Genomic DNA, 20,167 nt, shown 5'->3' with positions numbered 1-20,167 from the left:
ACAGTTTTTCACAAGAAAGAATGTTTGCTTTGTCATTGCCATATCTTAAAAAAATATTTATTTGCCCTTATTTCCATGTTTGGAATACCTATTTCGCTGAATACTGATGCTCAGTTTTTAGAACTGGCCTGCTCTACTGCTCATCTCTGTACAATATGGCATTTATCATTCTGATCATTTGCCACTTCTGCAGATTTTTTTCCAAGGGCAGCTTAAGCATCATTCCCACTATTATTATTATTTATCTTTATTCATTAAACTTGAAATTCAGTCAACTGAACATTCAAAAAGGCATCACAAATACCAGTGACTGGTGCTGATGGCTGATATCGGTTGCTGCCAGCATCCTAGGTATCAACCAAGTACCTTCTTAAGATATATGATATTCCAAGTAGCGCAGTCTTTTGCAGTTCTGCTGGTGTTATTGCAGGAAGCTGCAATTTGTTGATGTATCTTATAAAATTCTTGGACATGGTACCAAGTGCCCCGATGACAATGGGTATCATTATTATTATTGTTGTTGTTGTTGTTGTTAAAAGGAAAGAAACACCTCTGAACATTTTTGTTCCAGATGATTCACACTTTTTTATTTGCTCTGTTCCAGTATATTACAAACAAACAACAGAGAAGTGTGCATGTGTGTGTGGCAGGGTGTATTTAAGGTAGATCTTCAAACAGTTGGCCATGATGTTTGGAAAGCTTGGGAGAAAGGGGGAAGTGCACTTCTGCGAGCCAAAGAATATGAAAGGAATTAACAGTGGAGAACTGGGCACACAAAGGTTATCATCACCATGTCATACACATTAGATGAGACAGAGACTGGGTTGTGGGGGAGAAAAAGTGGGGAAGGGGTTTAACTGCACCAGCACCAGAATCTCTGAAGCAGCACCGAATAGCCTCTTCATTCCTTGATTCTCTTTCAATCCCCTTGACAGATGTTCTCAGCTTCAAAGAAATCCAGGTAGGAGCGTTTGCTGCTGTTGGTCTTGGGTCAAACAACCCAGATGAAGATCATTGTTGAGTAGAGGAGGAAAGAAGACATTGCTGATGGGAGATTGGTTGCTGGAGATGCTGATGTTGAGGGCCTTCCCAATGGCCCAAGGAACAGCTTGAGATGTCTAGAGCTTTCAAAGACTGCCCCTTGTCCATTACAGAGAAGATTCCCAAGTGATGTCTCCACAAAGTGCCAAAAATTTAATGCAAAAAGCGTGCGGGGGAGGGGTGTCTCTTGGCTTGTGAGCTGACCATTGACAAAATGATGGGTTGGTTGGTAAGCTGTGAGGGTTCAGAAGCCTACTGAGCAGATGATCAGGTGACACACCTGGAGAACAGAAGAAGGACGAGTTTCCAAGTCACAAACTACAACAATGGACTGTTGAGTCCAGAGCCAAAAAACAATAATGGCAGCTTGAGCAGAAAGTCTGGAGACACACAGTCTTTCCATGGCTTGGAAGTCATGGGGTTCACCTCTTCCAGCTTTTCATGTCAGATAGGGAAATTTGGCAAGGAGGCATCAGTGGATTTCTCTTCCCCTGGAAGAATGGATTCATATCACAGACCCATCAAATTTGAAGGGATTCCCAGAATCTCTTGAACGGGGATTTCCTCCACTCCACCGCACAATTCTTGATCTCTCATTTTTAAACACCCTCTTTCACCACCCATACATTGTATTTATTATGCAGGATAATTCAGTTTTATTGTAACAGAATAATACGTGATAACTTTTTAAGCACAACCAGCCTTGCCCAACCACGGAGATTGGTTGAATCCAGCTTAAATCCCAAGGAATCCCTTTTATAATTCGATTAGTATGATCGTGCCCCTTCATCGTAACTACCAATGCAATATTTTTTGAGCTTTTAAATATTAGTTCCTTGGTCTCCATCCCCAATCTCTCACCTATTTGGAAATGCAAAGGTAATTTTCAGCCAGAGAGAGATGTGTGGGGGGAAATAGTAATAAAATAAGGCATAGTCCAGATGTGGATTCTTGTCTGGCACTGATCGAATGCAAATGACTAAGCTCTAACGCAGTATTTCTCAATCTTCACAACTTTTTAAGATGCTTGAACTTCAAATCCCAGAATTCCCCAACCAGAATTCTGGGTGTTGAAATCCACGCATCTTAAAAGTTGTCAAGGTTGAGAAATACTGTTCTAAATGACATAGCAGAAGCAGCTCAGCCCCTATATCTATTTTTTTTATTGCCTACATTATCATGTGGAGCCCCAACTAGACAAGTGAGAATCCAGACGAATGTTGTGGAAAGTTCACCTGTATTAGTGCTGAGATTTCTGCATCCAGACCCAGCTCTGTGATTTGCCCTCAAAAGATAACCCATGTCACATTCTTAGATGCTGATCATCTCAATGCTGGAATGGGAAATTCCTTCTCCACCTCTAAAGATTAGCTGCAGGGGGACACTACATAGTGGTCAAACCATGGAATCTTGCTCCTTCCTCTTTTAAGATTGCCTTCAACTCTTCATCAAGGTTTGCAAATTTAGGACATTTTTAAAAGAAAGTGAATTTGAAGAACACCCATCACTCAACAGGACTGCCTATGCTTTGAATGTCAAAACTTCCAGATTCAATTGGCTGCTTCATTTTAGGGCTACTGTGGATATCCCTGATCGCAATGGACAAATAATTTGAATTCAGAGGGGTGCACAGTTCATTGTACAGGCAAAATGTTCAAGTTTGATCCTTGCCCAACGTCTCTGGTGAAAGAGGTAACAGGGCATCTCTGCATGGCTTCTTCCAATACACCTGTTGCTTTGCTAATTATGGGAAAGTAAGGAAGCAGAACATGGGATGAGAAAGGTAACAGGATGACTTCCTTCGGAAAAATATGATTGTCAAGCCAAGCAGAAATGTGCAAAAGCAGCTCACCCAGTGACTGCTCCCTGCCCTAAAACTTTGCATGGATGCATTTTATGAATACAGATGGAAGAAGGCATTTGAATGATATCGTTATGGAAAACTCTTCTTCCAGGTTCTTTTGGTCAATGCAAGGAAGTGTCCTCAAAATGACTTTCCTTAACTTGGAACTCTAACATTGCAAGTAGAGTTATCAGATTCCGTTGCCTGTCAGTCACAAATCTCAACACTGCTGGGGAGATGGAATGGGGAACATACTCCAAAATCCTAAAATTCTTGGATACTGATCAGTAGGATTCTAGTGTTTTGGGATGAAAAAAAAACCCTTCAAAGTCTTATGGGAAGCACCCTTATGTGCACAGAGGGTCTTCTTCACCATATAACAGTTTCTTCATTGCTTTTCCATCAGATCCAAGGAAGAATTGTCAAGGCCTGCTCCTAAGACTTGTGTGGGTTAGTAGAGATACAACATTTGGAAGCTATAGTATTTTGAGAAACTGATGCAACAGTTTGTTCAGAGCTTGGGAAAGATTCAGGAGATGCTTTGAAAACAATATCCATACAGTTTTCAATTATCTGGAAGGGGAAGAACTAACTCATCAGTTCACAAAAAAAGAAAAAAAAAGTGCAAATGAGAAAGTCTCCATCCGAACAAACCAAAAGATAAATTTGGTTTTAAAGTGGAACTTGTTCAAATTACTAGAACTTTATCTTTCACCTTTTCAGCAAATCAGGCTTAGAAAGGCTCAGTGGGAATCTAGCTTTCAGCTGAATTTGGTGGGAACTGAGGTTTCTTCATTCCATCCTTGAACACTATTCTATATTTTCAAAGATCATCCATCTTAGAGTGCTTGAAAAGAAAGCTGTGCTGATGATCTAAGAAGGAGTAGAACAACAGGAAGTGCAGTTATTATACTGCTCAGCGGTGCCCCACAGACAGTTGACCAGCATGAAGGGGTCTAAGCTGGGGAACAGCTTAGAAAGCAAGGCCAATCCATGGATCTTAGTTAAGCAAAATAAAAATTAAGATGCCCTGTTAACTAGGTATGATCATGGCCAGAAGGATGATTAACCTGGAGATTTTATATATATGCACATATATGGAGATTTGCATATATTTTGCCTCTGATTTCATATATATGGGATAGACCTTCTACAATCTGGAACCTCATGACACTACATTTCCCAGAATTTTGATTGACAGATCTATGCCAGGTGGGAACCCCTGGAAGCTATGGTCTCCATACAATTGGGGAATGCAAGGTAGCCCCAGAAAAACCCAAATATTACTTATGTTATTTGTCTCAGTAGCTGAAGTGGAACTGTTTACTTTGACAGTTCAGGTTGTAATATCTCAGGAATGGAAGCCGAGACATGTGGCAGACTCTAGTTTCTTTAGGGGGGGGATGGAGATAGTCAGCGCCTTTTCAATCTGATCCATCTGGTCTCCAAAAATTCCAGCCACCACAAATTAGGAGAAATGTTTGTGAAGCAGCCTTGAACTGAAGAACCCTTTAAAGGATGTAAATAAAAATGGGAAAGGCCCAGATAAAGATAAGGAGGAGGGAAGGGAAGACTACTTGTTAAATATCTAAGAGTGCCAAGGGCACTTTTTCCCTTAAAGGACTTGATGGGGAAGCAGAGAGAAGGAATTATTCTCAGAACAAGCCCCCCCCCCCAGCCCCCCAAATTGATATCAGGGACCTTTCTCCTTGATGAAGCTTATCAGGAACCACAGAACCACCAATTCTTATCTCTTCTAAGTTTCACTATTGTTTACTTTGTGCCAGTGACATCCCATCCTATGTCTTTGCTTACTGTTGGTTTTAAATGCCTTTTGCCTCTTCCATCAGGGAAACCTATGACCCTCCCATTCCCCCCACCAGACTAATCTTGGTTCTTTCACTGGACTGTTTTTTCTGCCTCCTAACTATTTGCAGGTACATTATCTGATGCTGAGCACCTGACAGTCCAGCACAGCTCTCTATTCCACTGAGCGAATCCATCATATCTTTTCCCAATCTAGATGCCCTTCAGATGTGTTAGATGACCGTTCCCATCATCTGTAGCCAAATGGTCCAATGTGTAAATCCTAGGTTGGGGAAGACTGGTCTAACAGCCATAAAATATACATCTAGTGTCAATAATTCTTATCATCAATAGAGATCGCTCACTGAATCATAAAGTCTACTCGGACATCAACCATAGGCCCAGAGTCTTATAGTCCAGAGTAGTTGTCATGGTATTTTGGGGGGGAAAAACATACAAAATCAACCCAGTTTTTTCTTTTTCAGAGCTTTAAAGCTCAACAATTACATCCTTGTCAAAGCTCCTGCAATCAACAGGATGAGAAGGCCAATAAATTCTTGTGAAGATGTCATGGAGTTATTTTGGAGGCGAAACCAATTTCCAACATCTGGATGCTTTGGTTCAGGACCAAGTTCTGTGGTGCACAAAAAAAAAAAAAACACGAGTTGACCTGTTTTTAAAACTTGTGAAAAACTTGGTTTGCTTGATGGTTTTCTGATCTTAACATTCCCACTGTAGAAGATTTTTGTCACCAGTATCCTTAAGGAAATTAGGATGTGAAGGACTTTGGGAGATATCAAAGATAATTGGATTTCAAAAGATTCAGAAATTTCAAGAGGAAGCCAAGAATGGTGAGTCTCCTTCCTTGATCGGTTAATTTTCTTTTTTAAACATTTCAGAAAATGGAAACAGCACTGAACTGTGGGGAAGCATTCACTCGTTTTCATTTCTAATCAAAAGGTCTCCATGGAATATTCAACCATTACAATTTAAAATGTCCAAATAGGAAAGAAAAGGGACTGGACTGATTGATCACTTCCATCATTAAATTTTGGGTCTGTTCCTTTATGAAATAATGAATAAAGGAGTTAATGGAGGCAGGAAAAAAATCAGACTGGCAATTTAGTGTCATTGTTGGCTATTTTACATGATTTCACCAGCACTGCACTTATATTCCCCCCCCCCGTCACTTGAAAATAAGGGAGGGGGAACATCCTTGGGGGGATGCAAATAGCACATCTTGTTAAGTAAAAATAGCAACACTTTGAACTCAGACCTTTGTAGAATTGAGAAGGTAACTGGAGAGGCGGAGTCAAGGTGTCCAGGTGAGAATGATGGGAAAAGGCAGTCCTGATTGGCTGTATAGTTGAGGGAGGGGCTTGGCAAGGGCCTCTTACATAACCGAGCAGCATTTACAACGCTGTTTCTTCACGTCAAGATCCTGGTCTGCTCCTTTCGGGTCCGTGTCATTGGCTGATGGCTGTGCTCCAACTTGGTTTTCCTCCTTCTGAGGCAAGGGTTCCATCGCGCTGCCATTAGGTGGGGCGTGATCTGCTGTGTGGTCTCCTGCTGGTTTATTCTCAGCATCTTCTATCACCACCAGTTCGGCCTTGATTTGCTCTCCTTCGAGCCCCAGCACTTTTTTGGTCTCATTTTCATCTTCCACATTCTGGTAGCCCATGAAGATCATGGTGACGGGTTGTTCTTTGCTAGGCTCTGGGCCATCACCCCCAAGCTTTGGGCTCTCCATTGGTTTAGCCTGCACACCTGTGATTTCCTTCCGGGGGGTGACCTTCTGGCTTGGGAGCTTGCCTTGGGCCTCTTTGGCAGCCTTCTCAGAGACTTCACTCAGGGTCACTTCATCGGCCTTATGGATGAGCTCATCCACTTCGGATGAGCTGAGTTGGTGGACACCATTCTCAATAGCCCCATCTTCGGTACGGACTGCATGGACCACTGCAAGAGAAGGTAGAGAAGATACACAATGAGGACAATGAGAAGCATGACCAGACCTTCACTGTTGTTTTCAAAAAAGATGGTGGAATGTACACTATTATCACAGGAGGGAGGGAGGGACTCTTTCCCAGAGAGCAGAAACAACATAGCTTGGGGCCTTTGATATGCAAGAAAAGGGTGAAAGCGAAACCCTGCCTAGCAATTCATAGAATACATCTTGTATGCAGGTAACTGATTAATCCATTGATTAACTGATTAATCCATTGATAATGGATTAATCCATTAATCCATCCAAGACAAACACAGACTTCAAGGGATAGTTAGAATTGCAGAAAAAACCAATTACTACCAACCTGCCTTCCATTGAGGATACTGCATGAGTCAAAAAGAGGGCTGTGAAAATATCTACAGACCCCTCACATCCTGAACATAAATTGTTTCAACTTCTACCCTCAAAATGGCGCTATAGGGCTCTGCACACCAGAACAACTAGACACAAGGACAGCTTTTTCCCAAATGCTATCATTTGGCTAAACAACTAATTCCCACAATCTGTCAAATTAACTACTAAGACTGTATTACTGTTCTTCTTCTCATCCTTACTAGTACCTATCTCTTCCACTTATGGCTATATCCATGTTGCTTGTATCTTTACAACTTATATTGTTTTTATTGTTTCCTAGTATGATTTGATTGCTTATTAGTATCCTATGACTATCACTAAGTGTTGTATTTTATGATTCTTGACAAATATATTTTCTTTTTTATGTTCACTGAGAGCATATGCACCAAAGACAAATTCCTTGTGTGTCCAATCACACTTGGCCAATAAAGAATTCTATTCTATTCCAGTCTAATCTGGCAAGATTAATTTCAAGCCCAAAGAACCAAGAAAGAACCAAGGAGTAAGTTCAAAGTACTTTCCTTATTGTTGTTCACCTGTAGCAGTGGTGGGTTTCAAATTTTTTTACTACCTGCTTTGTGTGTGTGGCTTGGTGGGCATGGTATGGCTTGGTGGGCATGGCAGGGGAAGGATACTGTAAAATCTTCATTCCCACCCCACTCCAGGGGAACAATGCTGTAAAATTTCCATTCCCTCCCCACTCCAGGGGAAGGATACTGCAAAATCCCCATTTCCTCCTGATCAATTGGGACTCCGGAGGCAGAGAATAGATGGGGGCAGGGCCAGACAGAGGTGGTATTTACCGGTTCTCCAAACTATTCAAAATTTTCTGCTACTGGTTCTCCATTATTGGTCAGAACCTGCTGAAACCCAACTCTGACTTATAGACAGAAATCTTGCTAGACTAAATAATTAACTACATAACTATTGCCCTATGAAGTGCTAGGGAGCGTCCACCTTCACCCTCTTCCTGCATACCAAAGATTCTAAGCTATGTTGTCTCTTGGATCTCTGGGAAAGAGCCCCTCCTTCCCGCAACTCTGGACTACATTCTGCTCCATTTCTACTTCCAAAGGTGCTTTTCAAAAGGTAACTAGACTATTTTTCCTTGAAAGAAGGAAAACAAGTCCAGTTGCCTTTTGAAAAACACCTTTGGGACAACCGTGACTTGAATGACTGAGAATCTCCATAGATACATTTCTACTCCTTAAGGAACGCTGAAGTGGCACTCGAGATTCAAAAATGCCAAGAATTTGTCCTTTAAAGCAGAATGGATTTTTATTTTGGAGGGGTTTGATAAATCTCGTAGGCCTCTGACAGAACAACAGTTGAGCACTTCAAATACCAACCACACCTACCTGTTCTTTATTCAAGTGTTTTGTTCTCTCTGTGTGCATACTAATATCAGGCCAGCTCCCAAGCAATTCAACGAAAGAACCGTCACTTTTCATTTCGGAGAGGGGAATGTGAGAATGGGGTGATCATGGGAGGACAAAAAGGATGTATGAATGTTCTGTCTTCCATTATATCAATATCTATCTTTCTGGCAGCCTGCAAGCGCTCTGGCTTCCTACTTGCTATTCAATCCAAAGTGAGGAATATCTTTTGTGGGGCTCTTTCAGAGTTCTTCTCTTGAGAAAGAGTTGGAAATTCTCCCCCCTCCCCCACCATGGATAAATTCGGGGGTGGGGAAGCATCCACACATTTAGTGGAAAATTTAGAAAAGCCACTTATACCCAGCTATTATAAATACACTTTTTAGTTTAGGTGCATAAAAATTTGGACAGAAAAAGCAAAAGTAGTAAGGGTAGGAAATGAGTGAGTCCACACAATTCTAGGAGTATTTCAACCATGAATGCCCTTCTTACTCATTCCTTGACCTGCACTTTCATAATAAATAAACAACAATCCCTTGCATTATTCTATTCTCCACACTGGAATGGAAGGTAAGAAAAGTAAGGAACATTCTGAGGAGGGTTTACAGAAAAAGGAAAACGTGACTTATGTTTTTTATACTATAAAGGGGGAAAACGGGGAAAAAAGTGCCCGTTATTTGAACTTAACTCCTACTTATGATCACACAACGCTCCAGAATTGTTTTCTTCCCAGATTTTTTTGAACTGTCCACCATATAGCCTATTGCCCCAGAATTTCCTAGGGATTTCCCATCTGAATAGTATCTGTATTGTGATCTCTTGTGACCCTGCTTAGTGCTGGAAAAATCAACCAATGCTGACAAGGTGCTGACACCTGTGGAGACTTAAAAACTTTAGGCTAAAATCATCATCATCTTCATTGTCATCATCATCTCAAATATCTCTATACAACTGCAAAAATTGTCCATTGGGATTTAAAATGGAAAATTCAACTTTACTGTTTGCAAAAAAAACCAAAAAACACAAAAAAAACCCACACAAAAAAAACCAACCACTGGGATTTTTATGCCTGAAAAAAGTTTGCAAAATGAGATCCAAATTTTGTGAGGTTTCAACATGCAAACCGTTACCAATAGGAACATGATCTCATAGGCACTGCTATTACAGAAAGGAACGCTGCTGAATTGTTGAAAAACTCTGGGAGAAAATATCTGAATACCATAATTCATATACTAAAGCTGAAAAATAACAGAGCATTAAACATTAATTGTTAATACCAATTATAATGTTGGCACAATGTGAAAAGGATTCAGCAAATATTTAGAAATATTAAATTTACTGGACGTCTGTAAAAGACGTTTTATAGCAAAATCTCCATAACTCAAGTCATTAAGTCCGACCTAAGCAATTGGAGATAACATCCAGTCAATTAGACGATGATATTCATTTGGGTAAATAGGATCATATTAAAATTATTCATAGGAAGTCTTGGCGTCTGAGCTTTCCTCATATTTCCAGCAGACACCCTACCTCCTGAACACAGAATGGTTTCGCAATAGCCAAAACACTGCAAGCAAGATGGATACAAGGGAAGGGATGGGATTCCTCTAATCCAACCAGCACAGTGAATCTATGCTTCCCCATTGACTTTGCTTGTCAGAAGGTTATAGAAACTGATCCCATGACCTTGGTAAACTGTCATAAATGTGCCAGTTGCCAAGCATCTGAATTTTGATCACAGGATTGGGGGGATGCTTCAAAGATTGCAAAGAAAAAATGGTTACTTTTTTTCAGTGTCGTCCTAACTTTAGACCGTCACTTAAACGAACTGTTGTAAATCAAGGACTGCCTGTACTGCCCTGGAACCAGTGGTGAAATGTAAAATTTGTTACTACCGGTTCTGCGGGCGTGGCTTGGTGGTAATGGGATAATGTAACTAGGTGGGCGTGGCCAACTTTTTTTTTTTAACTTTTAAAAGCATTTTTTTTTTGCCTTTAAAAGAAAAAAAAGCCTCTGATGATCAGGCAACTCAGCTGGGATCGCCAGAGGAGCCTTTTAAAAGCATTTTTTCTACAACCTCTTCGGCAAAGAGGTTGTAAAAAAATGCTTTTAAAAGCCTCTGATGATCCCAGCTGGGCCGCTCAATCATCAGAGGCTTTTTTTTTTACTTTTAAAAACATTTTTTCGGCTGAAGAAAAAATGCTTTTAAAAGTAAAAAAAAACAACTCTCTGATGATCGCGCGGCTCATCTGGGCATGGGGGAGGGGCAGGGATTTTTGCTACCGGTTCTCCGAATCACCTGCAACCATTGGTACTGGATCGGGCGATCCGGTCCGAACCGGGAGCATTTCACCCCTGCCTGGAACCGCTGTGCCATCAGAGCCCCCAACACAATTCCAAACACAACCTCCAACAGCTGCGCTGTGGGAAGGAAGCCAGGTCTTCTTGAGCCAATAACAATGTGCTGCTCAGGACTCCATCTGAGTCCCAGGGAGCATGAAAGCTGTTTGCAGGAGGACAGACGCATCCTTGGTCTGTGGACACTCCCTTCCAGTGCATACCTTTCAGCTCGTCCTCGTACACTTTGACTCCCTGAACTGTGTTCTCTTTGGGTAGTCTAGTGGTGCTGGACAGGACTTTGGTCTCCCCTGTGACTTTGTCCTTCTCCACAGTGATCTCTACAGAGTACATAGCTGGGACATAAACAGGAGACAGTGAGCAACAAGTTTTTCTGCCCCTCCGCCCACCGACCTCTCCCTCCCTGAGCTCGGAAATGAAGCATTCGGTACGAGCAAGGAAAGTGGGAGGCGCAGGGCAGCTGGGGGACCTGTGAACAGGCCCAAAGCATTAGAGGCAAAGAGAAGAAGCGATGCGCAAGGCAAGCAAAGGCCTTTGAGCTCCAAGGAGCAGCAAACCAAAGAGCATCTGAGACGTTGCTTTCCCAAATTCTTGGCAGAGCCCGTCTGTGGCTCTCTTTGATGGTATCTCAGTCAGCATTTCTAAAATGTTGATCTGGGGGGGGTGATGTAAACCTGTGTTTTTTCAACTTTGGCAAATTTAAAATGCGTTTTAAAGGAATCCTGGGAATTCCACTCCCGGAATTCTCTAGTCAGCCTGCATGTTCTCAGTAGCTTACAGTTGATCCCTTAGCCAAAGATGAGATGAGGGTTTAGCTGAAAGATCAGAGTTTTTGCTTTTGGAAAAGGAGGGCAAGATAGGAAGCGAAAAAAGAAGTGGTTAAGTTTAAATGAAGCCAAGGAAAGATGAATTTAAGAGTTGTTCAACATAGAATGGCCCTGCATAAATGCTGTGGTGCATATGCAGGAGAACGGAGAAAAGAAGGAGAAAAGCAAGAGCAAGAGCACTTAGACTTATATACTGCTCCACAGTGCTTTACAGGCCTCTCTACAGCGGTTTGCAGAGTCAGCATATTGCCCCCAACAATTGGGGTCCTCATTTTACCCACCTCGGAAGGATGGAAGGCTGAGTCAACCTTGGGCCTGGTGAGATTTGAACTGCCAAATTGCAGGCAGCCGGCAGTCAGAAGTAGCCTGCAGTACTGCACTTTAACCACTGCACCACCGTGCCTCAAAGAAAGATGATTTGTTTGTGATGGAGTAGTAAGTATGAGCATTAGCAATCTTTTTTTTTTTTTTTAAATAAGATTTCCTTTCAGCTAAAGTCAACTTTGGTGGCTTCCTGGACATTTCCTCCGCACCTCACAAGGGAGGTGGGCAGCATAAACATTTAATAAATAAATAAAATTTAATAAAAATATAATAATAGTAACAGAGTTGGAAGGGACCTTAGAGGTCATCTAGCCCAACCCCCTGCTCATGTAGGAAACATATACTAGGGATTCAAACCGCCGAACTGCCGACCTTTCTGATCTACAAGCTCAGCATCTTAGCCACTGAGCCACCTAGCCAGGCATAAGATAAAGATGTTTTATCATTTCTTTCTTCCAGGATGTTTTTTTTTTTAACTTCTCATTTTAAACACCTGGCCTGGATTTTCCTAGGGGTCTCCTATCCAAGAACCTTGTTTAGCTTTTTGGGATTAGCCAAATTCGGCTTTTTAAAGTTATAAGATTAAGCACAGCAAGTTTCCCAAGCAGAGAAGAATGATGAGTAAAACCAAAACCAAAAGCAAAGGATTCTGAACTGAGCATCAAAGCAGACAGGAATTCGGATGAAAAGCCGGGTTAGCTTCTTTGTCAGTGGGAGAGAAAGACATGATCGGAAGTTGGAGTGAAAAGATAGGAAGCACGGCAAAGCAGATGTGCAGAGAAAGGGCTGAACCAGCCAAGGTAGATAAGAATGCGTTGTCCCTCATCACTCAGCAAACCTGCAGCCACCATTTGAACGTAACACCAGCCCAAAGTTCATTTGCTTATTCTGACAGAGATAATATACTTTGTCACTGTTCCACAGGCAGAAAAATAAATATATGATTGTGTTTGCAGGCTGTCCATGATCTCAGGTCAGGAAGGAACATGAAACAGCTGTTAAACTATTTTTTTGGCAAAAGGCCTGCGTACTTTCAGCAAAGGAGTTCTGAGTCAGGACAGTGAGATGTCAAAAACACAAACAACATGATGTTTGTGTGTGCTCAACTGAAATGCAACTACATACTATTTTGGCTTGTTAATTACTTAGAAACAAAAATGCAAAGCATCAAGTGGCGAGTGAGACTTAGATTAAACAATGGATTGAAATTTAAGTGCTAAATTATTCTCAGTCTGGCGCCCTTAGATGTGTTGGATTACAAAGTCTGTATTTTCCAGCTAAAGTACCACAGTGATTAGCTAGGATGCAAGATGTAGTTCTACATGTATGCAGCCTGCCTGATTAAGGAAAGGTGTCACCGAATTTGGGTTCATTCCAGTTGACAATTGTTCCTGAAAGCACATAAAATTTGGCCATACGTGGCCCAGAACTCTTTTAAAAACAAATTGCTTTCTCAGCATATTTTCAGAGTTTTAATTCAGGATGGCTCAGAGTTTTCCAGTTCCATCAGTCCTGCTTGTTGAAATGCATACCATGTTTTCCCGAAAATAAGACCCCGACTTATATTTTTTTGAACCCTGAAATAAGCGCTTGGCCTTATTGCCATGCGCTCAAAAGCCCAATTGAGCTTATTATCAGGGGATGTCTTATTTTGAGGGAAACACGGTATTTAAATACACTATAATTTCCAAACTTAAATGTAAATGCGTGGTTTATCTCAAACCACACATTTCTAAATGCGGTTTCTCCTAAAACTGTGATAGAGTATGAACTTTTGCAACATAAGGAACTAGCTACAATAATTTATAAAATAAAATAATTTTCTGGGAGAAAAGAGCTAGGACTGTGTAGCCTAGTGATTAAGTGGATTGGCAACAGAGACCCAGATTCTACCCCTCCTCAGCTCAGAAGCTTATGAGAGACTTTGAACCGGTCATCACAGCCTACCTCACAGGGGTGTTGTGTAAGGGAAAAATGGGATGAGAGAACATTATATACTTTGACTTGATTTCCTTAGGAAAAACAAGACATAGATGTAACAGAGTAATAAATAAATGCATATTACATTTGCCTGGAAATTGTGAGAAAGGTGGACTTCTAAGGCTGCAGCCCTCTCCCTGCCTGTTCCTATTGATTAAAATGTCCTATTAGAGCCGGCCACCCAATAGAGCAGAAAGGAAACAAATTCATCACCATGATCGAAGCTGCCTTTGAGCCCCGAGCACAAAACCGATCAAACTGTACAGCTCCCTCAGAGGTTTTCCAGTTCAGGATAGCTATGATGCAGCTAATGGGTGACATGCCTTAGTTAAAACAACATTTATCAAGGGCAGATCCAGGGCAGCTCTATGGTGACTGGGTTTGTTTTTTCCCCTCAACCTCCTGGCCATTCTTCCTTTGACCTTGTGCAAATGGAGAACATGTCATTCCGGGCTGTTATCAAGGCAAAAATCCAGGCCAACCAAGTGCAAAAAGGAACACCAAATTTGGCCTTTTAAATGCATCCAGAATAGCTTTTCAGGGGGTGAAGTTGTAAATAGATGATAAAACATGACCTTAATCCTGAGCTTTAGGCATATAGGACTTATGTATTTTACTAAATTGATATGCTGTCCATCTCAACTATCAAACAACTGTGGAGTAGGGCACAGTAGGATAGGATAGAACACAGCCCAGAATCACTTTTGTGAGATGGACAGCTGTATATATATATATATATATATATATATATTATTTATTTATTTGTCAAACATGTGTAACAGATATAAGTATAAACATGATTTGAATACATGAAATGAATAAAGGGAAGATTAGGACAGGGACGGTAGCAGTAGTGGGATTCAGCCAGTTCGCACCACTTCGGGAGAACTGGTTGTTAACTTTCTGAGCAGTTTGGCAAACTGGTTGTTGCAAGAAATCATTATGGCAGAGAACTGGTTGTTAAATTACTTGAATCCCACCACTGGACGGTAGGCACCTTGATGTGCTTATGCACGTCCCTTAAAGACTTCTTAGGAATGGGATGAGGTCAACCGTAGACAGTCTAAGGTTAAAGTTTTGTGGGTTTAGGGAAGAAACCACAGAGTCAGGTAGTGCATCCCAGGCATTGACCACTCTGTTGCTGAAGTCATATTTTCTGTAATCGAGTTTGGAGCGGTTTACTATGAGTTCGTATCTATTGTGTACTCATGTGTTGTTGTGGTTGAAGCTGAAGTAGTCATTGACAGGTAAATGAAAATGAAAATGTAGTCTTGATTTTGGGATTTGCTGATTACATTACTTTGGTGCTATAGAAATGGCTAGTATTTGCTAGGTGCTTCATGTAAAAGTAAAAGATGGAAGCCTTAATTTTAGTTTGTGTTTTACTCTGCTGAAAAAAGTTGGAAGTCAATGCTTCCCCCCCCCCCAACTTTGCCCTTTATCCTACACTTCTCCTTCCCCTTTTTCCCTTTGCCATTTCCCTATTATCTTCATTTTCATTTATATTTTAGATTGGGGTCTCCAACCTTGACAACTTTAAGCCTGGCGGACTTCAACTCCCAGAATTCCCCAGCCAGTTTTGGGGAATTCTAGGAGTTGAAGTCTGCCAGGCTTAAAGTTGCCAAAGTTGGAGACCCCTGTTTTAGATTATGAGAATGTTAACTTAAAAAATAATTTAAAAAGAGGTCGGGTAACTGTTTCAGCCCCATCTCAGCCTCAGATGGAAGACTTAAATAAAGTGGGATCATCTCTCTGTATAAAACTGGCACAAAAATCGTTTGGTTGGACTGAGGGGACGGAAATTGATTGTCGGAAGATCTGGGAACCAACTTTTAAAACTTTATGGAAACTCATAAGGTTGTCTTTAGCTGTTCTGGCATTAAAATTGCTTTAAATGGGGGGAAATGGATCGTTTTGCCATGAGTATCATCTGATGCACTTCACCAACCATTTGATCAGTCTTGCAGTCAGGTGTCTCCTAGGAATGGAATCACCTATTGGTAATTTTAGGCTGATGTAGGTACCTTTCCCTCTCTTGGGGATCAGAGCATGGTCCTCCAGGACTGTTCTACTCTCAGAGTCTGATTCTTTTAACTGAGCCTCTTCTCCGGTACCCACCAGATCTTTGAACTGATTCCTGACTCAGAGGCCTGGATCCAGGGGTGGGGCTGCTGGGGGTTTGCAGGGGTTCAGGAGAACCTCTAGCTAAGATTCTGTGCAGTTCAGAGAACCCCCAAATCCCACTCCTGGCTGGCCTCACCCTGCCCCTCTCCTCCCACATGGCCTGTTTTAGGATGCAGGTAAGTGCAGGGCACGCGTGGAGGCTGGGGGAGGGCAAAAAATGGGCCTAATGGAAGTTTGGGCCTGTTTCCCGCCTCTAGAGAGCCTCTGGAGCCTGGGGAGGCCGTTTTTGCCCTCCCAGAGGCTCGAGGAAAGCCTCCGGAGCCCAGATAGGGCAAAAACGTCCCCCCTGGCCATACTGCAGGAGCCGACTAGGCCATGCCCACCATGGCCATGCCTACCCAGCAACCGGGCAGAGAACCCCTTGCTAAAAAAATTTAAGCCCACCCCTGCCTGGATCAACCTGAACACCAGCTGACTGGAGATGGTGGGCGGTCTATATATGAAGTAGAAAGAAAACCCACACTGTCTATGGTGCCTCATAATTCAGTTCTCCCTATGCCTGAAAATTTGGTCTCCTCTTTTCAATAGATTTAGTGCAATTCTAGAACAGCACTATACCTGTGTGCAGAAGGAGCGTAACAATCAGCTTTAGTTGGGTGGAAGTGTTCTACACAATTCCTTTCAGCAGGAACCTGTGCTAATCTTCTGTCAAAACTTTTAACCTCCCACCCCAATATATATTAAGGAGAGTGATGGGTGTTTGGCTCCCCACTAGCTGGTGATCTTTGGAAGGCTGGCCGAAAAACAAAACTGGGAAATCCACCAATCCCTGTTCTTAATGTGAGTTGTACATTGTAAATAGAGACAGCACCATTTGCCAGGATCAAGAGTGCAAGGATAGGGATCGTTACCACAGCAGCAACTTTTACGCCATTACAATTTTCTGGTAGCTCACTATGATGGTATGTTTGTTCGTTTGTTTTTTTATTTGCATTTATATCCCGCCCTTCTCTGAAGACTCAGGGCGGCTTACATTGTGTCAAGCAATAGTCTTCATCCATTTGTATATTATATACAAAGTCAACTTATTGCCCCCAACAATCTGGGTCCTCATTTTACCTACCTTATAAAGGATGGAAGGCTGAGTCAACCTTGGGCCTGGTGGGACTAGAACTTGCAGTAATTGCAGGCAGCTGTGTTAATAACAGACTGTCTTACCAGTCTGAGCCACAGAGGCCCTGGGAAAGATCTTGGGATACTGGGTAAGGAACACTTCCAGGGGAATAGCTAGATAAGAGAAAGTGTAGCCCACAACTGGACAGTGGGCAGGGGAAGAGGCTCGAAAGAAATCCTTGTGGTGCTGCAGAGTTGACAAGGGAGAAGATTGTATTTTTAGACTTGCAAGATTCAGTAACAGTAACAGAAAAGTTGGAAGGAACCATGGAGGTCATTTAGTCCAACCCCCTGCTCACCCAGGAGACCAATACTAGGGATTCGAATCACCGAACTGCCGACCTTTCTGATTGACAAACTCAATGTCCTAGCCACTGTCCATGCAACTTTACGATAAAGCATAATTAGCTCATCTGGTTGTGTTTCCTATCTGTTTATCCCGCGAGGTCGACACTCAAGGACTCTTGGCACTTTGTGAGGTCAACACTCAAGGATTCTTTGGTCTTCACAGCCACATCCCCATGAAGAGGCTGCGAGCAAGCTATTTAATGACTGCAGATAGATTCACTTACCATTCCAAAAGCATCTTTTTTTTTTAAAGGCTAATCAGGCCCTGATAAGGAAAAATCTTCCTGACAATAAAATCTACGGTGCACAACAGTGGAAGTCCATGTATGGATCTCTCCATCTCTGGAATTGTTTCTCTTTCTAGTTCTGGAAGGGTCTGGAGAGTCACCAGACATGGATGATTTAACTGATATTCCTGCCTACTGTGAACGGTTGGACTAGATGAACTTGGATGGTTTTGTGATAGAACTTGTCCCTGTTTGCAGCATGAGGACATGGAAAAGAGGTAAGAGAAGCCCTGGAGGGGCAGGAAGAACTACATTAGTTCGGACAACGTCCGAACGTTCATCTCCTTGAAAAATCATTCTCTCCTGGGATAAATTTTTCATAGCAAAGTAGGTTATTTATAACGGTTATTTACATTTAAGGAGCTCCTTCTTTAAATGATTAGTTTACAATTATTATTAAATATATTATATTTATGATTTGTAAGATATATGTTATGGGATGTATTTGTTCTGCCCTGGTCAGTTCCATTTTGAATGCTGTATTCAAATATGGTACCAGATTACAGAAAGGACATCTATCTATCTATCTATCTATCTATCTATCTATCTATCTATCTATCTATCTATCTATCTATCTATCTATCTATCTATCTCTTGCTATAGACAAAGATAGATAGATAGATAGAGGCAAGCATCAAGCAGCGTAAATGCAGAAAGGGTGAGTCCATTTCTCTGGCTTTGGGAAGGAACAAAGTACCAAAGCCTTAAGGCAGAGATTCGTAAGTTCCTTCGTGGCGAAAGCAGGCAAAGCAGCATGCGGTTAGGGCCAGCCCAGAGTGGCCGGGGTGTGCGTGGGCAGTGAGACCCGAAGAAGTCCCCAGGTCTGAGCCAAGACATCAGGACTAAACGTACCTGCTTTCATCAAGCCGCTGCCCTTGCCTTCCACCACTTTTATGGGACTGTTGGAGATTTTGTTGTCTGCTTCAGGAAGGAGGGAAAAAAGGGAAATCAAAACTTGAAAGGTCAAACACAGTCATCTTCCCCAGATCTCTTTCTGCCTCTGCCCCCTCTCCTAGCCACCTTTTCTTTCCCCCCAAATAAAAGTTTATTGCTTTTATTTATGTCCCATCTTCTCCAGGGAGAGAACATTAACGGGCATAATTGTTCCTTCTCCCTCATTTTATCTTCCTCATGATCCTGAGGTTTAGATTTTTCTGAGAAATTTGGTGGGAAGGAGGAGGTGGTAATGTCCATTTCATTCTTTTTGGCATCCTTAACAAATCAGGACTGGGCAACTATGAAGATGGCCCAGAATAACTTTTCAGAGGGAGAGGATGGCATATAAATTTAATAAATAAACAAAAATAAATGAATGAATGAATGAATGATGTGTAGGAGAGCTCATTCTTTGCACTAAGATAGGAGATTCCCAACTTGGCAACTTTTAAGACTGGTGGACTTCAACTCCCAGAACTGGCTGGCTGAGGAATTCTGGGAGTTGAAGTCCACCAGTCTTAAAGTTTCTAAGTTTGGAAACCCCTGCACTAAGTCATGGATCATTCAATTATGAGCCACAATTTAGTTGGGTTTGCACATTATGCAAACCATAAACCGATGTTTTACAAAGACTGAGATCACACAGCATGCTAAAGCCCTGGCTTTTTGCTCAGGCATTTGATGAAGGGGATTGAAGTCCCCTTTGGATTGTGTGAGTTTGTTTCGTTTCTGTTCCTGCCTTGTTTTTATTTATTTATTTATTGAATTTATATTGCCGCCTATTCGCCATGGTGACTCAAGGCAGCTTACAGAATATAAAACCACATATAAAACAATAAAACTAATAAAAAGAAACAAATACATTAATATAGTATAATATAATAAAATCACCCCTCACGTCCCGCCCCAGTGACAGCAAATCATACGAGCCATTTTAATGGGCTCCATCCCGCTCTGGGTTCCCCAGGCCCACTGGCAGAACCAGGTCTTCAGTGCCTTCCAGAAGAGTATTAGAGTAGGGGACCGTTCTATGATGTTCCAGAGAGAGGGAGCCACCACAGAGAAGGCCCTTCTTCTGGGTCCCACCGGGTGTATCTCCCTTGGGGATGGGACCCGCAGCATTCCCTGCCTTCCTGCTCTGACGGGTCAGGTAGATGTGATCAGCAAGAGACGGTTGCTCAGATAACCTGGCCTCAAGCCATGAAGGGCTTTAAAGGTGACAACCAGTATCTTGAATTGCACCCGGAAGCAAATCGGCAGCCAATGTAGCTCCCGCATAGTTTTGTGCACACAGGAGTCTGCACAAATCCATGCGGGCCGCTGCATTTTGCACCAGCTGGAGCTTCTGGATGCTCTTCAAGGGCAGCCCCATGTAGAGCGTGTGG

General features: G+C 42.1%; 1 protein-coding gene across 4 annotated transcripts in view; it reads right to left on the bottom strand.

Moving 5' to 3' along the window:
* Positions 1–559: 559 nt before the first annotated feature.
* PALM (paralemmin) overlaps positions 560–20,167 on the bottom strand; it is a 100,880-nt gene continuing 81,272 nt past the window's right edge. For 3 of the 4 annotated variants that reach the window (XM_058163301.1, XM_058163300.1, XM_058163298.1), the window contains 3 exons: positions 18,699–18,767; positions 10,987–11,118; positions 560–6,646 (listed from right to left, as the gene is read on the bottom strand). In XM_058163301.1, the coding sequence (XP_058019284.1) occupies positions 6,084–6,646; positions 10,987–11,118; positions 18,699–18,767 (764 nt within the window). In that variant the 3' untranslated portion in view covers positions 560–6,083. The remainder of the gene's footprint in view (positions 6,647–10,986; positions 11,119–18,698; positions 18,768–20,167) is intronic. The other variant, XM_058163299.1, reaches the window with a different exon arrangement.

This window comes from Ahaetulla prasina, chromosome 1, assembly GCF_028640845.1.
Source record: "Ahaetulla prasina isolate Xishuangbanna chromosome 1, ASM2864084v1, whole genome shotgun sequence".
In the NCBI taxonomy this organism is placed as follows: Eukaryota; Metazoa; Chordata; class Lepidosauria; order Squamata; family Colubridae; genus Ahaetulla; species Ahaetulla prasina.
Note: the sequence above shows the minus strand (reverse complement) of the source record. Positions and strands in the feature narration are given on the sequence as shown.